The 20,183-nt window shown below is 37.0% G+C and overlaps 1 protein-coding gene across 3 annotated transcripts in view; it reads left to right on the forward strand.

Annotated features, from left to right (window-relative positions):
• Nucleotides 1-20,183, forward strand: part of RPGR (retinitis pigmentosa GTPase regulator) — a 65,803-nt gene that overhangs the window by 10,601 nt on the left and 35,019 nt on the right. For 2 of the 3 annotated variants that reach the window (XR_002441972.1, XM_021407784.1), the window contains exons 4-7: nucleotides 695-757; nucleotides 2,283-2,441; nucleotides 4,392-4,541; nucleotides 14,087-14,245. Coding sequence is in view for 2 of the 3 variants with exons in the window: in XM_021407784.1 (XP_021263459.1) it covers nucleotides 695-757; nucleotides 2,283-2,441; nucleotides 4,392-4,541; nucleotides 14,087-14,245 (531 nt within the window). In the remaining variant the exon portion in view is untranslated. The remainder of the gene's footprint in view (nucleotides 1-694; nucleotides 758-2,282; nucleotides 2,442-4,391; nucleotides 4,542-14,086; nucleotides 14,246-20,183) is intronic. The other variant, XM_021407791.1, reaches the window with a different exon arrangement.

A 20,183-nucleotide genomic window follows, 5' to 3' on the forward strand; every position in this document is an offset into this window, starting at 1 on the left:
ATGGAGTGCACTTACTGTGGGATAAAACCAGTACCATGTTCTCTCTTTCCCACCAAAATAACTCCTGATACATCCTCTTGTGTACATTCCCAGTCTTTTATGGTGACTAGACTGCAGAGAAGAATATGCATGGATGGATGGTTATTGAGCTAAAGTTGAGGTGGGACGGTATATTCAAAACCTATAGATGGGACTGGCCTTAGTAATTGTGAGTTTAGTAATCAATAGAATGGCAGTACAGAGCAAAAGTCTAGCAAAAAAAGTAGCTGTGCATAGTGAGGAAGGTATGGGTGATAAGACAAAAAAACTATTGAGTTTAAATATTTTAATTAGCAAGAGAAGCAAAAGAGTGAATTAAGAACATTACTATTAACGAAAATTGAAGAAAGCTCTAAGCATGCATTTTGTTCTGCAAATTGATGTATTCTTTAAGGCATATCCTGAAAATGGTAAATTTTGTGGAGTGTGGCATTGGGATCAAGTAACCATCGTCAAGTCACCAATCATCAGCCTGACCCTAATCCTGTTTAGTAAGTCATGTGCTAAGGTCTAATGGCCAACCAAACTTGTAGTCATTCTGTTGGTAAAAATATGAAAAAAATCAGAGTTTTCTCTGGACCATTGAACATGATGGTGTTGAACCAGTTGTCAACTTGTTTGTAACTTCCCCTCCTCCTTTGGTTTTAATTCATAGCTTTAAAACCAGAAAAAACAAGACTCGCTGTTTGCGGAAGAAATCACACTTTAGTTTACACAGGTACGTAACAAATTATGTACATATTGAAGGTAGATTTTTTCTTGTTTAAATGCAAAAATTGCATTGGTAACCCCAGGAGTGAACAGGAAAGAAAAAAGAAGGAGAATGTGCTGTTAAAACTTGTTTTCTTATATCCAGATCTTTGAATGCTTGAATTACTCTGTGCAGTGCATTTAGAAAAATCATGTTACAGAGGAATTCACTAGCTTTTATCTGTAATTTTATCTGTATTTGAGGTATGGGTAACAGTTACCAATATTTCATTGAAGCCCTTTGTGGGGATAGGAGTATTTTTATATATCTGTACTCAAATTTACCTTTGACAAGGAATGTATTGTTATGAGCATGAAGTTCTACATTTAAGTAAAAGCAGCAGAACATTATGTTTTGAAGCCTTCGAAGTATGTTGCATTTTATTTAGACGTGATAGTCTGCTGTTTCATTGACAAGTTACTTTATTAAGCTATAAATAAATAAACTGTAAATTTAAACCAAAAAATAAATTTTTAGGGAGCGCAAATTATTGTCGTGGTTCTAAAATTTATGTAATGGAATAGCCATCTTTGTTTTTGCAATGCCTTAGCGGTAATGATATAAAGAGAACTGTTGATTATTAGGGGTTTACGTATGTGGAGACCCAGAGCACAGTAAATAATACTATTAGAATAAAACAGAACATTTTAATAATAGTTGAATATGCTAGACTGCACAGGGTAAATATTAGTCACTTTTAGTATGCACTCTGGCTAAGTAATTTGTGACCATTTATATACCAGGGATCATTTGTGAATTATACGTCAGTTTCTTATCACTTTTGTGTCTGGATTTATGTTATTTATTGACCTTGTGTTTTTCATCATAGACGATCACTTTAAATGTGAAACACACTAAAATTAAAAACATAAATTTTGAAGTTCTTTTAGGTTAAAGATGTTAATCATCGGCTTTAACTTCAATTTTAAGATTCTAAAGCAAAATAAAGATCAAGCTAATTACATTGAAAGTTATTTAAATATTAAAATGAATAAAATATTTTTAATAAAAATGTAAGTAAAAATATATTTGATTCCTGTTATTCAAAACTGTCAAGTTATACATCTTCTTAATTTTCTTGTCCATTACATCATTCTCCATTTTCCTCTCGTTTTATCTTAATTTAAATTATACTTTAGGAAAGGGGCTGCTTCTAGCTGCTAAGGCTGCTAGTACTCATTTTGTCAGGACTTTTTCCCAACTTAAAATTGTATTTATTTTTCAGATCAGGCTCCAAAATGTTGGGAAGCACACTCAGTCTATGGTTGTATAAGGCCTTTAGAGTGATCTAAATGTGTGCAGGAAAGCCTCCCTGCTAATTACAGCAGGAACATCCAGCGTCAACTCCAGAATATTTGAGGGTGATAGACCCCATACTTTCCTGTAAAGTTTTTCTGTAGGAAATTAAATGACTTGCTGCAATTTCTCTGACTTTTTGCTGCTGTTGAGAATGTCCTCATTCTGTGTATTACATGTGCTTTTGTATATGCAGAAAAAGGGAATGTGTATGCTGCTGGAGGTAACAGTGAAGGTCAATTGGGATTAGGTGACACAGAGGAAAGGACCACATTTCATTTAATTAGTTTTTTTACCAACCAGCACAGGATCAAACAGCTAGCAGCTGGATCGTACACCTCAGCAGCAGTAACTGGTAAGAGCAACAGCTAATAAAATCTATTTATGTGTTCAAGCCTGGTGTTCCAGAGAAACATTTTTTCCAGGTTTCTGTTTGCATGTATGTGTGTATTTTCTATGCCTCCCTGTCTTCTTTCCCCACTAAACCTTGGAATTTTTTTTATAGCCAATTGCATATTTCAGTACAGTATGTTGAGGGGTGGCTTCTGAATAGCTTCCTACAGTTTCTGTAGGTGTGCAGTGAGGACTCAGTCTGTACTAGTTGCTAAGAATCTATACAAAGGAAAAATGGTATAAATACACTCAAAGTAGGAAAAACTCTAATTAATTTCCAGGAAAGCGAGCTAAACTAAGTTTCTTTAATTCCACTTTTTATTACAGTTATTTTGGTCTACTGGTGGAGACTACACAACTGTGTCACTGCTAATTCTGAGAGCAGCCTGAGCTGTTTCTTCCATGGCAAAAATATATGATGATGACTTGATGAAGTCTACACGATTAGAATACATTCAGCTGTTGTATCCATGGCCCTTTATTAACCTCTAATTTCTCCAGTCTTGTTAAAAGGAACTGTTTCAGTACATGTTTAGGATATATTATTGAGGCTGTGATTTCAGAATTGTCAACAGTTTATGGGCTGGTTCGGCCCAGTTCCGTGACGAATGGGGCTGGGGACCCATGGACCCATGCCCCGTGAAAGGGAAGAGGGAAGAAGGGTAGGGAGATGGGCCTGAGAACAAAACAGCGGCAACAATCTGAGGAGAAACAAACTAATTTACTAAATAAGATATCGGAATGCAAAATAACACACTATAATACAATATAATTACAATTTAAGCTGATAAATCCAATACAATGAGAGAGAGTGTCCAAAGTTAAGGTAGGCCTTACACTGATACTGATGGTGAGATGGCTGGGGAGCAAGATGCTGCTGGGATGAGAGACGGGTGGAAAAAAAGAGCAAGGTATCGCGATCTACGAGTTTTGATCTTTCCCTCTGACCGGAAAATGGTAACAGGGGAGCAAAGTCCCCTGAGGAACGTAGCAGTCCTTCTCTTCTGAGAACCAGGTACATGCACTACATGATGTTATGATGTGGAATACCAATAACCGAAAATTATAAAACCATGACAAGAATGTAACAAAGCATCAGTATATGAAGAACATATACTTTGCTTGCTTTTTTGTATTTTTTGTGACAATTGATAGCATCCTCTTAAGATCTCTAAATGAACTTTCAGTGAGTGTGCTTCCAACCAACATCTCAGTAACATTGTATATGGTAGTTCTTTACTCGCAGCTTATTTACCACCAATAAGAAATAAGCAGAGAGAAGACCTTACTTCTAGAAAAATCTTGGGATTTTTCATGTTGTTCACTACCTTTTTTCGGTTCTTACTGCTGACTTTGGTCTTTGTGTCAACAGAGACTGGTCTTAATAAACTTGGAACAGCTGATAGTTTAAGGAAAACAAAATAAAGCTGGGCAATATAATAACCTGTGAAAAGAACTGTGAGACAATGAAAGAATAAGTGAGATGTGTATCAAAGTCAGAATAGAGTATAAGTTTGGAAGAACAAGAAAGTAGTGAGGTGCTACCAGAAATGAGAAGCCTTCAATTCACTATAATGTTTTAATGCTGGTATCTGGCAACTGAGTTGTCTTATGTTCTCAATTTTTCTCTTTCTGAAGGAAATTTTCTACATAGATTTTACTCTTGCTATTTATTTTGTAACAGCATGTGATCACTAAGTGCTCTGAGTCGCTTTTGAAAAGATTAGGGGACAGCTTCATACTTCAGACTGTTGTGTTGCATTGTGCTAAATATCACTTTTTGTCCCTGAGATAATGACATTTAGTAGTGTTGTACATAGAGTTTATAAAATGCTTCTTGAATAGGTAAATTAACTTTTCATTAGTTCAGCTTCGCTTTTAAATCTATTAACTTTCTATGTCTTCACTTTAGAGGATGGGCAGCTTTTTGTGTGGGGTGATAATTCAGAAGGTCAGATTGGCTTGGCTGACAAAACCTATGTCAGTGTCCCTTGTCAAGTAGATGTTGGAAAACCCGTTTCCTCTGTATCCTGTGGATATTATCATTCTGCCTTCATAACAGGTAAGCAAATGAGAGTAATGGTTAGTGAAAAAAAGACAGTGGTCCTCAGATTGTGGTCTTTATAAAGGTAGCTAATGAGACATTTGCTCCTTTTGAACCTATGTAAGCAATAACTGTCTGGTAGAAGTGATAGTCATCTATGTGTTTATGCGTCACACAGGGAGATTTTACCAGAGAGATTCTCTCTAAAATGAGGTTCCGTATTACTTGGAAAAGTTACTTGTAATCTCCTCTGTAACGTACCCTATATTTAATTAAAAATCCCATGAGAAAATACTGCTGTAAATATTCTGCCTGTGCACAATGACTTACAAAAAGTTATGAGGAAAAATTACTGTCTTATCACACATAGCATTATTTTCATGAAGATTATGACAAATGGTGACTAATACTACGGTTTCAGTAATCCAGCTTTTCTTGAGATTATTCTTATTCCTGTGTTGATCAACTAATCATCTTCATCATTCCTAGACATGAAAATCTTGCACAGAATTAGTATATTTTGGGGAAAAATTAATCTTGTTTGCTAGCAGAGCAACATTGTTGTAAAAGTTCGATGTTAAGTCTCAGTCTTAAGTTGTTTTGGAGTCAAAGAGTCAATATACAGTACAAGAAGAAGCATACACTACAGTGAGCTGGTGTCTGATCTCCAACCCAACCCACCTCTTGATTGCTTTCCACCTCTTGTGTTTTTCTACCTCTTTTTTCCTTTACAAAGTGTTGATGCCACTCATTTTTTAATAATGCTAATGTGGTTGAATTTAAGCAACTATGAATTCCTCTCAGCCTTATAGATTTACATTATTAAGCTATACAGTTCGTCCCCTCAGAGTAATTAAAGATTTCAAAGGATCAATAGTTTTAACTGTAAAGCCTTTAATGGGTACCCGGTAACCATTCCACCAGCTACTTTTCTCAGCTTACTTGATAAATATTACTTTCCCACATACAATATTTAGCTCTCTGAGAACGTGCTTTTAACAGAATGAGACCTTAAGATGGCAAAGTATTAATTAGGTGTTATGCTGGTAGTATGCAACTTTTATTACAGATGTTTTATTGCAATAAATCGTTTAAATACCTCTGACTGGTCAAGAGGTCAGCAACTGTTAGAAATTACACTGCTTCCTGAACTTGAAACAAATGGAAAAAAAAGTCCTTACTTCAAGGATGGAGTAAGAAGGTGTGTTTTTCTGCCTTAAAGCCAAGAACTGAAGTTCTGTGATTCTATGATTCTGACAAGACTGCAGTGGGATGTGTCAAAAGCTCTCATTAAAAGAAGGGCTGAGGGCAAGCATCTAAAAGCAAGGAGATAGCTGTGTGTGTCAAGTGCTCTGAGGGAGCAGAAATGTTTAATGGAGAGGGCTGAGAAGAAGGAAATATGAATTAGAGAAATAGAGCCTCTTAAAATGTTAATAAGAAGATAAATTCGTTTTCACCTGTGAAAACAGGAACTTTTTGAATGTGTTACTGTTTAAACAAGCCTGGTTCTGAGGTGGAAAGTCTTAATTTTCAGCCTCTAGTATCTGCAAATCCTGCAGAAGTTAAGTCTGACTGCCTTGCTGTTCACCTTTTTTTATGGTGAAAGGAGAAATATTTTTTGATAATTTTACTTTGGGCCCTTGTGGACAGTTTTCTTTGACTGATACCTTAAATAAATATACCTTAAATAAATGAAAGTTTAGTTTTGGACTTTAATGGAAATAATCTTCTCTTGAACTAATGTAGGTATGTAGTTAGAACTTAAAAACAAAGCTTTACACATTTATTTAAGTGTACTATAATGACACATTATTTTAGCTGTGATGCTAGCCATTAAATTATGAATTTGGAAGTTCCGTGAGCTGAGCCTGAATGCAAATGTAGTTACTCTTTTATTTCTTATAGCCTAGTTAGGAAGGCATTATGCTGTTAAAAGGTTTTGTGTGAAAAAGAAAAAAGATGTGCTTTTACAATTTTGAAGATTCTTTTATTTCCTGTTGAAAGTGCTTGTTCTGTACTTGCTAGGCTGGCTCAGAACAGTGGTTGACATCCTCAGTATTCTGCCTCTGAGGGGTAGTAGAACATAGCAAAATGGATAATTATGTAGTATCTGTGATATTCATATAAAATAGAGATAGGGGTTTTTCTCCCTAAATTTCCAGTTAGTCATCAAATTATGCCTTAAAGTATGTTTAAAAATTTGCCTAGCAGGGGTTTTCCATGTGTTTTGAATGTACAATTTTATCTTGTACACTAGAATATATAGTAACGAGTGTCATTTTTAATATGTACTTCAACAACAATTCAATTAAGTATATCATCAATATTAGTTCCCTCGACATCTACGCAAAGGAACTTTCCTAGACCACAGTTACTACTATGGGAGACATGGAAGAAACTGTTAATAGAGAGCTTTCAGTACCTGTTACTTACAAGTTACTACAGTACTGTAGTATTGCTACAATTTGTCTTTTTAAACAGAACTTATACTTTAATAAGCATCAAATCTTTAATAATAAAGCATGTTTGCAGGATATAGAACTTGATGTATGTTGCCAGGTTGAACTGGTGAGCATGGCACCATATGGCTCCTTTTCTAAACTTATTTATATTTGATATAAACTGTATACTGGCTAAGCAGACTGATAGGATCACAGGCATGTTTGGGTTAAAACGGATAGTTAATGAGGACACACTAGAATACATAGCGTGGTCACAGAGTGCCCTCTCCAGGGCAGGATGTTCATTAATAACAGACAATCAAGGTAAAAAACGTTGTGTGGTATGGATTCCAGCACTGTGCACATCTGTCTTTTATGGGCAAAGATAGTTTTCTGTTGGTGTGTTCTTTTTTATGACACTTTTCTGTGAGCTAAAGCTTAGTGATACCAGAAATACACCACACTAAGGAAAGTTCAATATGAGAGAATGGGAAGGCTCATATGAGAGTAGAAAATGAAACAACCAGATTCCATGGACTTACTTGGAATAGAATGTCCTTAAAATGCAGATGTGCTGCACTCATGTAACTGGACTGAAAATGTATCTGTGTTTGATTCAATCTTTTTTCTGCCTGATAGCTATTCATAATTTCTAGACTACTATACAACTTTAAATGATGTGTAATATATTCCAAAATTACCTTAGTAAATGGCTTTATCTTTGTCAGCTGGATTATTAAGTTTAAAAACTGTAATAAGCTTGACTAGTTTGGCAAGTCAGTGGCAGTTTGACCATTTGAATCTCTAATCCTATTAATTAGATTGTGATTGGATTAATATTTACTGTGCAGTAGTGTTCAGAAAGAAATGCTGTGATCTCTTTGAAGAGAATTGCATACGTAGTTAAATCCTAAGTGCTTTTCTGGGTTTCTGAACTTGTTCCTAGAAATATGAGAGCTGTTCCAAAAGTAAAGCCTCCTGTTTTATTACGTTGGCCCACAATGTCAGGGGCGGATGTTGGTGGTATGACAGTAGATGTTGAACCTTCCTGCCAGTATTCTGTAACACTTTGTTGCTGTGCGACAGATGGCAGCAGTGGGGCAGTCTGACAAAATGAAAGTGTATACGAAGCAGAAGTGTGTCGCTGAATTCCTCCATGCACCCATTGACATTCGTCAACATTTGCTGAACGTTATGGAGACCAAGCAGTGGATGTGAGCACAGTGAGGTGGTGGGTGGTGCGTTTCAGCAGTGGTGACGGTGACAGTGGGTTGTCTCTGCTAGTGCTGATTTTCACAAGTGTGGGTGGCGTGCAGGCTCTTGTTCATCGCTGGTGAAAATGTATAGCACATGGTGGCAATGTTGAAAAATAGTATTTTGTAGCTGAGAATTTTCTCAATCAAACAGTGTTATTGTGCTCTTTGTATCTGTTGGAGTTTCCATGGAAATAAATAAGGGGCATTTCTTTTGGAGCAACTTCCTTATATGACAGGTCCAAGAGTATTAAAATATCAATACTTACCTTCCCAAAATGCTGGTTTTGGTTTTTTGTGTTTTTTTTTTTTCTTTATTATGTCTAATAAAATCTCCCAGTAGGAGCACTGACACCTCTTGTTGTCAATTGAATGTTTTGGTTACAGAAACCCTCATGCTGTGGTTGATTCTTTTTTTCTTTTTTTTTTTTTTTGCTGTTAATTAGGCTGGCATTTTGGAATTAAAAAAATGCACATAACTGGAAAATATCTGTTACTGAAGTCTATTCAGAGTGTTTCTGCACATAAGAATAAAGATCAGGATTAAAATAGAAAATCAGACTGAGCAGAAAACCATAAACACAGTACATAGTTTAGAAATGAAATGAAATACACTTTTCTGCACCTGAGATAGGCTGCTCTTTATTTAAAAAACACAGATTAAAATGACTACAAAATACCTCTTAGAAGAGTGTAGAAGAATGCAATAAAGGCATTTTTTTCACAGATACATGCAAATAAGTGAATTGTTGTAATATTAATGATGTCATTTAAAATACTTCGCGTGTGCAGGAAAGGTGTGCAGGAAAGAGAAAATGTCATTAATGAGGGAGAAAAAATAAAATGCTGGGAATGAAAGAAAAACTAAGAACAGCTGGGAGGATGTGTTCTAGTGGCTCACAGGTGTGGTACTTGAAGGGCTACTAAAATGGTTGACGAACTGAAGCATTTCTCCTATGGAGCTGGGCTTGTTCAACCTGGAGAAGAGAAGACTCGGGGATCTGATCAATGAATATAAGTATCTGATGGAAGAGTGTCAAAAAGATGGGGCCAGACTCTTCTCAGTGGAGTCCAGTGATAGGACAAGGCAACAGTTACAAGCTGAAACACAGGAAGTTCCATCTGAAGGAGAGAAAAAATTGCTGTGAGGATGACACAGCATTGGCACAGATTGCCCAGGGAGGTTGAGTAGCCTCCTTCCCTGGAGTTATTTAAAAGTCACCTGGACACAATCCTGGATAATATCCTCTAGGGGACCCTGCGTGAGCAGGGAGGTTGGACTAGGTGATCTCCAGAGGTCACTTCCAACCTCAGCCATTCTGTGGTTCTGTGATATCGACGAATCCATGCCACTGTGAGAGGCAGAAATAGTCTTAGAATTATGTAGGAAACATACAAAATAGTCTGGGATTTTTTTTTTTTACTACAACAGGGGTCAAATTTTGTAAGTCCTGTAAGCATTAGATATAAATATTGTGCCGTAAAAGTTTGGTTCTAAATCTTTGGAGGAAATGCTGGGTTGCAACTTTGTTTTGATGATTGGACCGATATTCCACTTAAGGCAGGAATTTGTATTTTTATGAAAAAATGTCCTTATTACAGTTCTTGCACTTTCAGTATGGAATACATTGTTAGGTAACATAAAAAAAAAATTTTTTTTGGATCCTGAATGAATGCTGCCATAAAATGAGACATACTTCAGATTCTCTGTACTGGTAAAATTCATTGAAAATGTATCCTCAGGCTTTATTTGAAGAAAATAAATCATAATTTTGACCTTTTTTTTTCCTTTTTTTTTTTTTTTTGCTTTACTTGGACTGCCACCAACAAAGGTAACATACATCACAGATCAGCATACTGACTCCAGAATTATTTCCTCTGAGAGGATTTGAGGAGAAGCACTGTTTTATTAAAACACATGGTGACTTAAGGGTTTTCTAAATGCATCAGACCCCTTGTTGACCTCATTGCTCTCTGCAACTTCCTAAGGAGGTGAGATGGAAAGGATAGTGCTGGCCTCTTCTCCCTGGGAACAGAATAAAGCTGTTCTTCTTATAGAAGGTCCTGGCAACAGCATTCTCTGTGCTGCTGTCTATGCACCAACTGCTGTAGTCACTGTTCTGCGAAAGAGTGTGAGTCAAGAGCCAAGTGCCATGGAAAAAAAAAACCAAATGTTACTGACAAGAGTTTTCCAGGAAAAACAACTTTAATTTAATTTATCTACTAGATTTTACCAGATAACTGTAAAGAAAACATGATAGTAACAAGCTGACTTATACTTAGGCATAATAAAGCTGCCTGAAATTCTTGCTCGGTTTTAAGTCGTGCAAAAGAAAATTTTAATTGAGTGTATTGGTTGCCAAGCCACTCTCCATCATATTTGAAAAGTCACGGCTGTCAGGCAAAGTCCCCGTGACTAGAAGGAAAACATCACTCCCATTTTTAAGAAAAGGAGAAAAGAAGACCTGGGGAACTACAGGCCAGTGGGCTTCATGTCTGTGCTTTCAGAGATCATGGAGCAGATCCTCCTGGCACCTGTGTTAAGGCACATACGATCTGAGACAGCCAGCATGGCTGCACCAAGGGCGGATCATGCCTGACCAGCCTGGTGTCCTTCTATGATGGAGTCACAGCATCAGTGAACGAAGGAAGGGGAACTGATTTCATCTACCTGGACTTCTGTAAGACCTTTGACACAGTCAGTCACGCACCACATCCTCATCTCTAAATTGGAGAGATATGGATTTGAAGGTTGCACTGTTTGGTGGATGAAGAATTGGTCGGATGGTCACTGCCAGAGGGTTGTGGTCAACAGATCTGTGGAGACTGGTGATGACTGGTGTCACCCAGGGGTCCATCTTGGGACTGGTGCTATTAAACATCTTTATACACAGCCTAGACAGTGAGATCGAGTGCACCCTCAGCAAGTTTGCTCATGATGTTGAATGGTGCAGCTGACACGATAGAAAGAAGGAGTACCATCCAGAGTTACCTAGACAGGCTTGAAAAGTGGTCCCACAAGAACCTAATGAGGTTCAATAAGACTGAATGCAAGGTGTTGTACCTGGGTTGGTGCAATCTCAGATATGTATACAGACTGGGAGAAGAACTCATTAAGAGCTGTCCTGCAAAGAAGGACTTGAGGATTCTGGTGGTCAAAAAGCTGGACGTGAGCCAACAGTGTGCTCTTGCAGCCTGGAAGGCCAATGGTATCCTGGGCTGCATCAGAAGAGGTGGCCAGCATGGATAGGAAGGTGATTATTCCCCTCTACTCTGCCCTCATGAAGTCTCCTCTGAAGTATTGCATCCAGGTCTGGGCTCCTCAACACAAGAAAGAGGTGGAGCTGTTGAAGTGGGCACCGAGGAGGACCACAAAGATGACTAGAGGGCTGGAGCACCTCTCATGAAGAAAGATTGAGGGAGCTGGGCTTGTTCACCTTGGAGAAGAAAAGGCTCCAGGGAGAACTCATTGTGGCCTTCCAGTAATTGTGGAGAGCTTATAAGCAGGAGGGAGACTGACTTTTTACACGGTCTGATATTGATAGGACGAGGGGGAATAGCTTTAAACTAAAAGAGGGGAGATTTAGGTTAGATGTTACATGGAAATTTTTTCTCTCGGGGTGGTGAGGCCTTGGCACAAGCTGCCCAAATAAGTTATGGATTTCCTATCCCTGGAGGTGTTCGAGGCCTGGTTGGATTGAGTCCTGGGCAGCCTGTGCTGGTGAGGGGCAGCCCTGCCTACAACAGCGGGGCTGGAACTAGATGATCCTTAAGGTCCCTTCCCACCCAAACCATTCTACGTTTCTATTACCAGAGTAAAGTTCAGGAAAATTGAATTAAAAGACACATTTCTAAATTATACCAGTTTTAGCTTTCTCATTTTCAGAATTACAAATTCAAAAAGATAAAATTTCTTTCCTGTCTTGGCTTGTTATATCCAAGTTTTAATAAAACTCCTTTCATTTTGAGTTATATACTTCCTTTTTTTATTAACTCGATTTTGTTCATTTGGCTAATCTCATTTGCTTTTTAGAATGCATGTGTAGCTTCATTCTTTCTACTTTACTTTTGTATGCACTTGTTTACTTTTAAATCTTCCATCTGTTTCCACATAAACTTATTTTTTGGTCATTGCCATTGACTTTTAATTCCCAAATTTTAAGTTTTTTGTCTCACAAAGTGTAAGGAAAAGCAACAAAACCAGGATCTACGCTAAGAAAAAAGCTACTAATAACTTCATCGTCTTAGGCTCTATCTTTTTTCAGTGGAGAGTTAGACTTCTCTGATGGACAATTCTGAGCACTCAAGCAAGGCTTCTGCTTTGAAACTCTGTGAGCACATCTATTTTCATTGTCTTTGGGCAAGAAACAGCATTTCTAAGGTCAACTGAACTTTCATATGGACAAGGAATTTGTAGCTTTTGAGTAAGAATCTCTCAAGCATTTCTTGTGCATACTGCAATAGTAATGCCTCTGAATTCTGTAAAAGCAAATTTATGAATACTAAATGTATCACTCTGATAGCAAAAATACATTCTGTATGGACTCACAAATATACATTTTCCCAAAAATATTTTAAGTGGATTCTTCTGATGACTGAGCTTTAGGACTTGAGGATAAGTATGTGTTTTGTTATTATGTAGCTTTCTCTCCAAATTTTCCTTGAACTGGCAGCTCCTACCTTAGTCTAAACATTTTGTTTTCTTAAATTCGCTCCATATGAGAGTTCTGTTTATCCTTGTACTTTTTCATATCTAGGTGAGATTACAAAAATATTTTTTTCTTACAAAATAGTGCTTTACAATTTTGGGAGAGGTAAATATTTTAAAATGCAAACTGTGGGCCATGATCTGCTATGAAGATATCATTCTACAGATATCATTAGTTTTCTCTGGAGAACACTCGGCTATTAATTTAAATCTTTTCCTGACAGTAAGGAAACATTTTCCCTGAAAACCTCACTCTGGCCTATTAGAATACTGGGAGGCTCCTTAGATCAGAAAATCAGAAATGTAGATAGAGGCAGGAATATATAAATTGTAAATATTGCAATGGAAAGTATTTTTTATATGTTAGTTCTGTAACTATTATAGAAGGATATATAGGATGCTATGTTGTATGGTAATTCAGACTTACATAGCAGTGAAAAGTAAAGGAGGTGATTTGAAAAGGCGTAACAAAGGAAACTTTGAAAGTAAACTGAATTACTTGGGATTGAACAGATTTAGAACTGAATGGTTAAAAAGTATGGGTAAATGAAAAGGCTCTTTTTGTGTAATTATCTGGAAGATTGGAAAGATGATGAAGGAATATGTTTGTAAAGACCTCTCAGTATTTTCCTGAAGTTAATTTTGGTGGAGTTATTGCCATGGAACCACTGTTGTTGGATGTATAACTCTTTTGTTGTTGTCCAGACTTCACACAGTTTCACGTCATTTACTTGTTTTTTTTTCTCTTTTTTTCCCCTATATCTTGCAAGAAGAAAGTGATTATTTTCCATCAGTATTTTCTGTTTTAATTGAAACTCTTGCAGACAATCTCAGTTGACAAAAATAGGGTTACAAAGGGGATAATAACCTCTCCAAAAAAGGATGTATATGGTTTTATTTTTCTCTAGTGTTGTTCCTTGCAGACTAAATAGTAAGATTCTTACCTTGGAGAGAGAGTTGTCTTAATATTTAACTCTTCCGTATCCCATCAAAGCATACTGCTTTGTACAGCTAAATTGGGCATTCTACAAATATGTTCTGTTATCCTGTAACATTCATATACTTTTCTATATTACTGATTTCTGTCTGCAGCTGTCTTGACAACCTAACCTTGCTGCTGAATGCTTTATGGGAATCCTGTTCTGTTCTGTATTTTTACAGGAGATGGTGAACTCTATACATTTGGGGAACCTGAAAATGGAAAGCTGGGATTATTGCCTGAGCAGCTAAAGAACAATAGAGTCCCACAGCCAGTACTGGGAATTATGGAAAAAGTTAATAAGGTTGCTTGTGGTGGAGAACACACAGTGGTGCTTACAGGTATGGTATTTAAATGCCCTTTTTTTTTTTTTTTTTTTAAACAGCTCTATAGGTTAGCAATTTCAATTTACTTTGAAGATCTCACATTCTACCAAAAAGTCAAATTCTGTAATGCTCCTAAGCAGAAGACCATTGTACATCAAGGAGGTGAAAGTGCATGTGATGGTTAATCTCAGTAAGTTCAGGTCTGTGCTGCGCTGCGCGTATAGCTTGACCTTCTGTGCTGTGCTTATCCCTTTGCTTGAGGACCGATTTTACAAGCTAATTTTAAAAGAAGAGCATACCATGCCATGCATGGTTGGAAGCCCATTCAATTCCATACAGCTCAGTATTCCTGTAATATGAGGAAATGAAAGATTATACCTTTTTTTATTTATAGTATTAGCTCAGATAGATTGCATTGATGAGATACTTTACAAACTCTGAGTGTCTTACTGGGTTTGTAACAAGCTAGTACCTCCTAGTGCAACACCAGTGATCAATGTCTCTTATGTCTGAGGAGCTTGAAAGTGGTATTAGGAGTGTCAAGAGAACGTTTTAGAAGGAAGCTTCCATTCTGTAGTAAATTTACGTGACCCAGAATATGTGATAATTAGAAAGTCACTTTTCAACTAGCTATCTATTAATAATGATAGAGAAGCACAGTCTAATGGAAGCCTAAATGGATTAAATATCTCTTGTTATAATACAGAATTTATCTGTGACCTTGAGCAGAATCTTTAACATATGTATAAAACCAGAACAGATATAACTGAACATTTTAAAAAATATAAAAATCATAAAATAAACTTACATATATTAGTTTGCAGGGTTGTATTTATATTACTTGGAGGACGAAATATGACATAGAATCATAGAATCATAGAATTAGCTAGGTTGGAAAAGACCTACAAGATTATCCAGTCCAACCATCCACCTACCACCAATAACCCCACCAGACCATGTCTCTCAACGCTATATCTAAATGTTTCTTGCACCTCCAGGGACGGTGACTCAACCACCTCCCTGGGCAGCCCATTCCAGCGCCTGACCACTCTTTCAGAAAAGTAGAATTTCCTAATGTCCAGCCTAGATCTCCGCTGGCACAACTTGAGGCCATTTCCCCTCGTCCTGTCACTAGTTACAAGATTGGATTTTTAAATTTAAAAATTTTAAATTTTTAAAAAGGGGGACTTATGAGGCTAAAAAAGAGAAAACTAAAGGGAGATGTGGCACCTTTCTTCAATCACTTAAATTCTTTCCTAGAGAAAAATAATCAACTGTTCTCTGAGTGAGATCTCAGAATAGAACTTTGATTGCAATACAGGTTAAGCTGGGAGTTAAGTAGAATTTTCTGTCTGAAAGGATAGACATTTAAAAAGTTGAGGCATCTCAGTGATGGTGGTATCATTATGTTCAAGGAAGAGATTGTAATGTAGGACCCAGGGAAGAGCAGAGAAGTCAATCTGCCTTCTCATTCTAGAAAGCAAGTTGTGTTTTTTCAGTAATCTGAACAGCGTTCCTCGTGAATGCCTTGGTTTAATCTAATTATGTATCTTATTTCTGGGAGCTTCTGGAAGCTCCAGTCATTCAAACAGAAGACTCTTTCCTTCTTCTCCAGCTTTCCTGACCATCCTATTTGAGCTCATCTACTCATCAAAATTTCTGTTTTCATTAGATTTTGTAATTATAAAATACTACAGAAGCAGAAAAAGGGAGTTTGACTTTGTACACAGATGATTTCAGAATTATTAGTTTTGGCTTGTAATGAATTCCATGACTGTATAGCATATTTGCAATTAATCTTCTACCCAAATGCAAAAGTTACAAAAATTAGTAGGTTTTATGAGTCCTTAAATCTGTATTTTGGAAATGCTAAGTAGTCATCTATTGTCAACCTGACAGAGTGCCTTCAAGGTTATGTAAGCAAAGTTGCTAAAATATAAACTGAAAATCTCACTGAGGGGAATTTTAAGTAATTTGATGTGATATTGTACTGCAAGCCACTGGAGAGAATAAAGGTGGAAGCAGTGGGCTGTAAAAGGTTATGTGTAATGATGAGAGAAGCTGCAAGATTCTGGGTAAGTCAAAAACTCCTTTGGGAGGAGGAAATAACAGTAGTCAATCCAAAAAATAATGCAAACATTTGTCTACATTTCAAAGCCTTTGTCTCCAGCATACAGCCTCACCCTAGCAGTATTCTGCCATAAAATAAATTTCTTTGCATGAAATCAGGTTATCATTATTAGGAAAAATATTACCATAAATTTGAGGCTAGCAAATGTATAAATCCTAGTATTATTTTATGAGTTACGAAGTGAAGTTCAGCAAAAAGAATTAGATTATCATTATTGAATTTTTAACCGTAAATTTTAAACCAACCAATAGATATTTTGTTTTAAAGGTACTTCATGTGATAAAAATTCATTAAAACAAATGACTTCTACGGAGATTTTGTAGGAAGTTGTAGACTTGGATGACATCAGCATTTTAGTTAAATCTTGCAGGAAGTAAAAGCGGAGCATGGAGGCAGACTAAATGCAAAACAGAGCAAAACAAAAAAACAACGAATATAGTGAAGAAAATACCATAGTAAGTCAGTGTGTTACTATGTAGAATTTGCTTGTGTATGAAAATAGATGCTATAGTTAGGTACATAAGTAGAAGGTACATAAGAAGTATAGTGCTGGCTTAGCAGGCAGTTCATCAGTGTTGAGTGCCAGTAGATCCATTTGAGTCAAGAGAAGAAGAAAACAAAATATGACAAAATATGTATGCCTAAAGATTGATAGTTGTTGCGTTAGGAGTGAAAGGTCAGATAGAGAATTTTTAATGTAATTCTGCCATTATTATTCAGTGCCTAGTAAAATTATGGAGAAGATTATTCTGAGAGTTACTAAAAAACACTTGAAAGACAACGCAGTCATTGGTAATAGCCAGCACAGGTTCACGAACAGAAAATCCTGTTTAACAAACTTAATTTCCTTTATGACAAAGTTATGCACCTAGCTGGCCAAGGAAAGCCAGCAGGTGTAATCTTTTTGAATTTCAGCAAAGCTTTCAATATTATCTCTCATAGTATTGTTCTGGAGAAAATGTTCGGAATACAGCTAGCTAGGCTGAGCAAGTGCCAGATTCTGCACATGGGATGAAGTAACCCTTGTTCTGTGTAAAGACTGGCAGATGAGAGGCTGGAGAGTAGTCCTGTGGAAAGGGATCTGGGATTTTTGATTGATGGCAAGTTGGATTTGAGGTCAGCAGTGTACCCTTGCATCCGGAAGGGCCAACCATACCCGGGGGTGCAGCAGAGCCAGCAGTGACGGCTGGACAGGGGAGGGGTTGTCCCAATCTGCTCTGTGCTGGTGTGGTTTCACCTTGAGCATTGTGTGCAGCGCTGAGTGCCACATATACAGACATAAAACTATGAGTGAGCATCAAAAGGAGGGCTACAAAGATGGGGAAGGGTCAAGAGGGTAAGGTGTATGAGGAGCGGCTGAGGTCCCTCAGTTTGCTCAGCCCAGAGCAGAGGAGCTGAGGGGAGGCCTCATGGCGGCTGCAGCTCCTCACAGGGAGCGGAGGGGCAGCGCTGAGCTCTGCTCTCTGTGACAGCGACAGGGCCTGAGGAAACGGCATGGAGCTGTGTCAGGGGAGGGGCAGCTGGGGTTAGGGAAAGGGTCTGCACCAGAGGGTGGTGGGCATGGGACAGGCTGCTCAGGGCAGTGGGCATGGCCCCGAGTGCTGGAGATCAAAGAGCATCTGGACAGCACTCTCAGATGTAGAGTCTGATTTTGGGTTGACCTTTGTGAAGCCAGGAGCTGGACTCTATGATCCTTGTGGGACCCTTCCAACTTGGGTTATTTTATGATTCCTTGATTTAAAAAATGAGAGTAGCATTATAGGTGTGGCATCAGAAACATAACTTTGAATAAGTACTGAAGTGTGTGTTGCATCCCAAGATGAAGTGGCATGACCATGACCACATATTCAGAGTTCTGATGAAGGATATAAGTTCAAAGAGGACTGGAAACATTTATTTCTCTTTTAAGCTCAGTTTCTTAAATTAGTAAATTTGTAAACTAGTACAATTTTGAAGAAATTCTGAATTTCACGTATCTTGTGAAAATAGATACTGTTTGGCTTTTTAGTAACATTGTGCTGATACAATTTGCATCTTTTTGCAGTCTTTCCAGTTTTTCAGGCTGTGTTATTTTACTCTTAAATAACAGAAGTGACTGGCTATTGTGTATTTCTCCATTTCATTTGTCTCATTTGACATAGGAATGAAATAGGAGAAAATAGCATATGTAGAAACTGTTGTACATCCTGGTTCATTTCTTGTCATCAGTCCTACTTAGGGTCTATCAAATTAGAAGAAAGCATAATCCAATTATCTTACTGAGTGTGAGACAAGTTCCTTCCTGACTGTCATACATAATTAGTCTGTTCCAAAGCACTTCATTTGATTTCTTTCTTATGACTGTCATATCTACTTTATTGGTAATTTTGTATAGTAAGAACCATTGTTATATGGATTATTTGATCAAACTACTGTTGGAAATCCTTCCAGCAGTGTATCAGTGTAAATGGCAGAACGTAAATATGAAAATAATTCATTCTTTGGTCTGAAATTACAAAATGTGAAACTTTTTTTTTTTTCCGGAGAATAAATAAAAGATTGCCATTGCTGATAGCCATAATAAGGAAAAAAAAAAACAAAAAAAACCAGCAAACTTTAAAAAACATACATTTTAGAAATTTTGAATACGATATTGGAAACCATCATCTCTACAACTCTTATTGTTACTTCTGACTTTAATATTTGTATTTGGTATAGGGAATAAAGGGAATAACAGTTAAAAATTCAGTTGCTGCAAAAGCTCCCTGTCTTTATCACAGGACAAACTTACTCATTTCATGACAGTCTGTCAGTCAGTTCAAGATCATACCCTCATCCCAGATGACTTCTTTCACTCAGAGACTAAAAAAACTTCTCATCCAGGATTCTTGCAAAAGATTCCTACTGAAAATGAAAGCTTTTGGTATCATCACTTTCAAAAGAAATCTGAGAGCAGCAATCCCAAATTGTGTACTTTTTCATTAAAGCTTTTAAGAAGTTAGAATAAAAACATCTTTTGAATCTAGAAGTGGGAGAAGAAGAAACAGATGATTGGGAGTGGCCTTAACATCTCCCCCCTGCCCTCCTTTTTTTTTTTTTTTCAGATGATGACAGATCCTTTGTGAATAATCCTCTCTATAAAAGGATATATTACCTCCTTTTATTCTCTGAAAGGTGGGAAAGCAAAGATGTCTCTTCAAAGGAAGATGTGGAGTAGTCCTTCAAGAATAGATCATTTGACATTACAGTACAGCACATTAGTGTGTTAACATGTAAAATGTTGGATTTTTCATATTCTGTCTCTAGGTCTTTTAAAAAGAAAAGGAAGTCAAGATAACCTTTTGAAAGAGAATAAAAGGGGGAAACAGCTCCCTCTTTTTGTGATAGAACTGAGAGACTGTTCAAACCGTATAGGATTATCTAGATTTTTCAAACCATTCTTTAGTCTGTATACTATTTATACTGAAATCCCCAAATCCTATTACTAGCTGTGGTAAAACTGAGTATTACGTCAACAGTTGATTTTTAAAGTAACATTTTTCAGCAGAAGATGTTCAAAACTAAAGTTACAGTATAGCTGAATAGGTTATTGACAAGATAATGTTCAAGTGAAATGAAGCTATATGGAGATCTGTGGGCATATCTGTCTGTTTCTGTTATTCTCCTCAAGATTTTTCACTTTGTATGTAGCCTTAAATATGTAACTAGGAATGCATGGATCTGAAAAAAAGATTCTTGGTGCTCCCTCAGTTCTTTCAGTAAAATAGCCTGTGTTAAAAAAATCTGAAAACTATATTCTTGCTTAGGGATATTTCATTTATAGTGACAACTGTCACTGAGATT

This window comes from Numida meleagris, chromosome 1 (genome assembly GCF_002078875.1).
Source record: "Numida meleagris isolate 19003 breed g44 Domestic line chromosome 1, NumMel1.0, whole genome shotgun sequence".
Lineage (NCBI taxonomy): Eukaryota > Metazoa > Chordata > Aves > Galliformes > Numididae > Numida > Numida meleagris.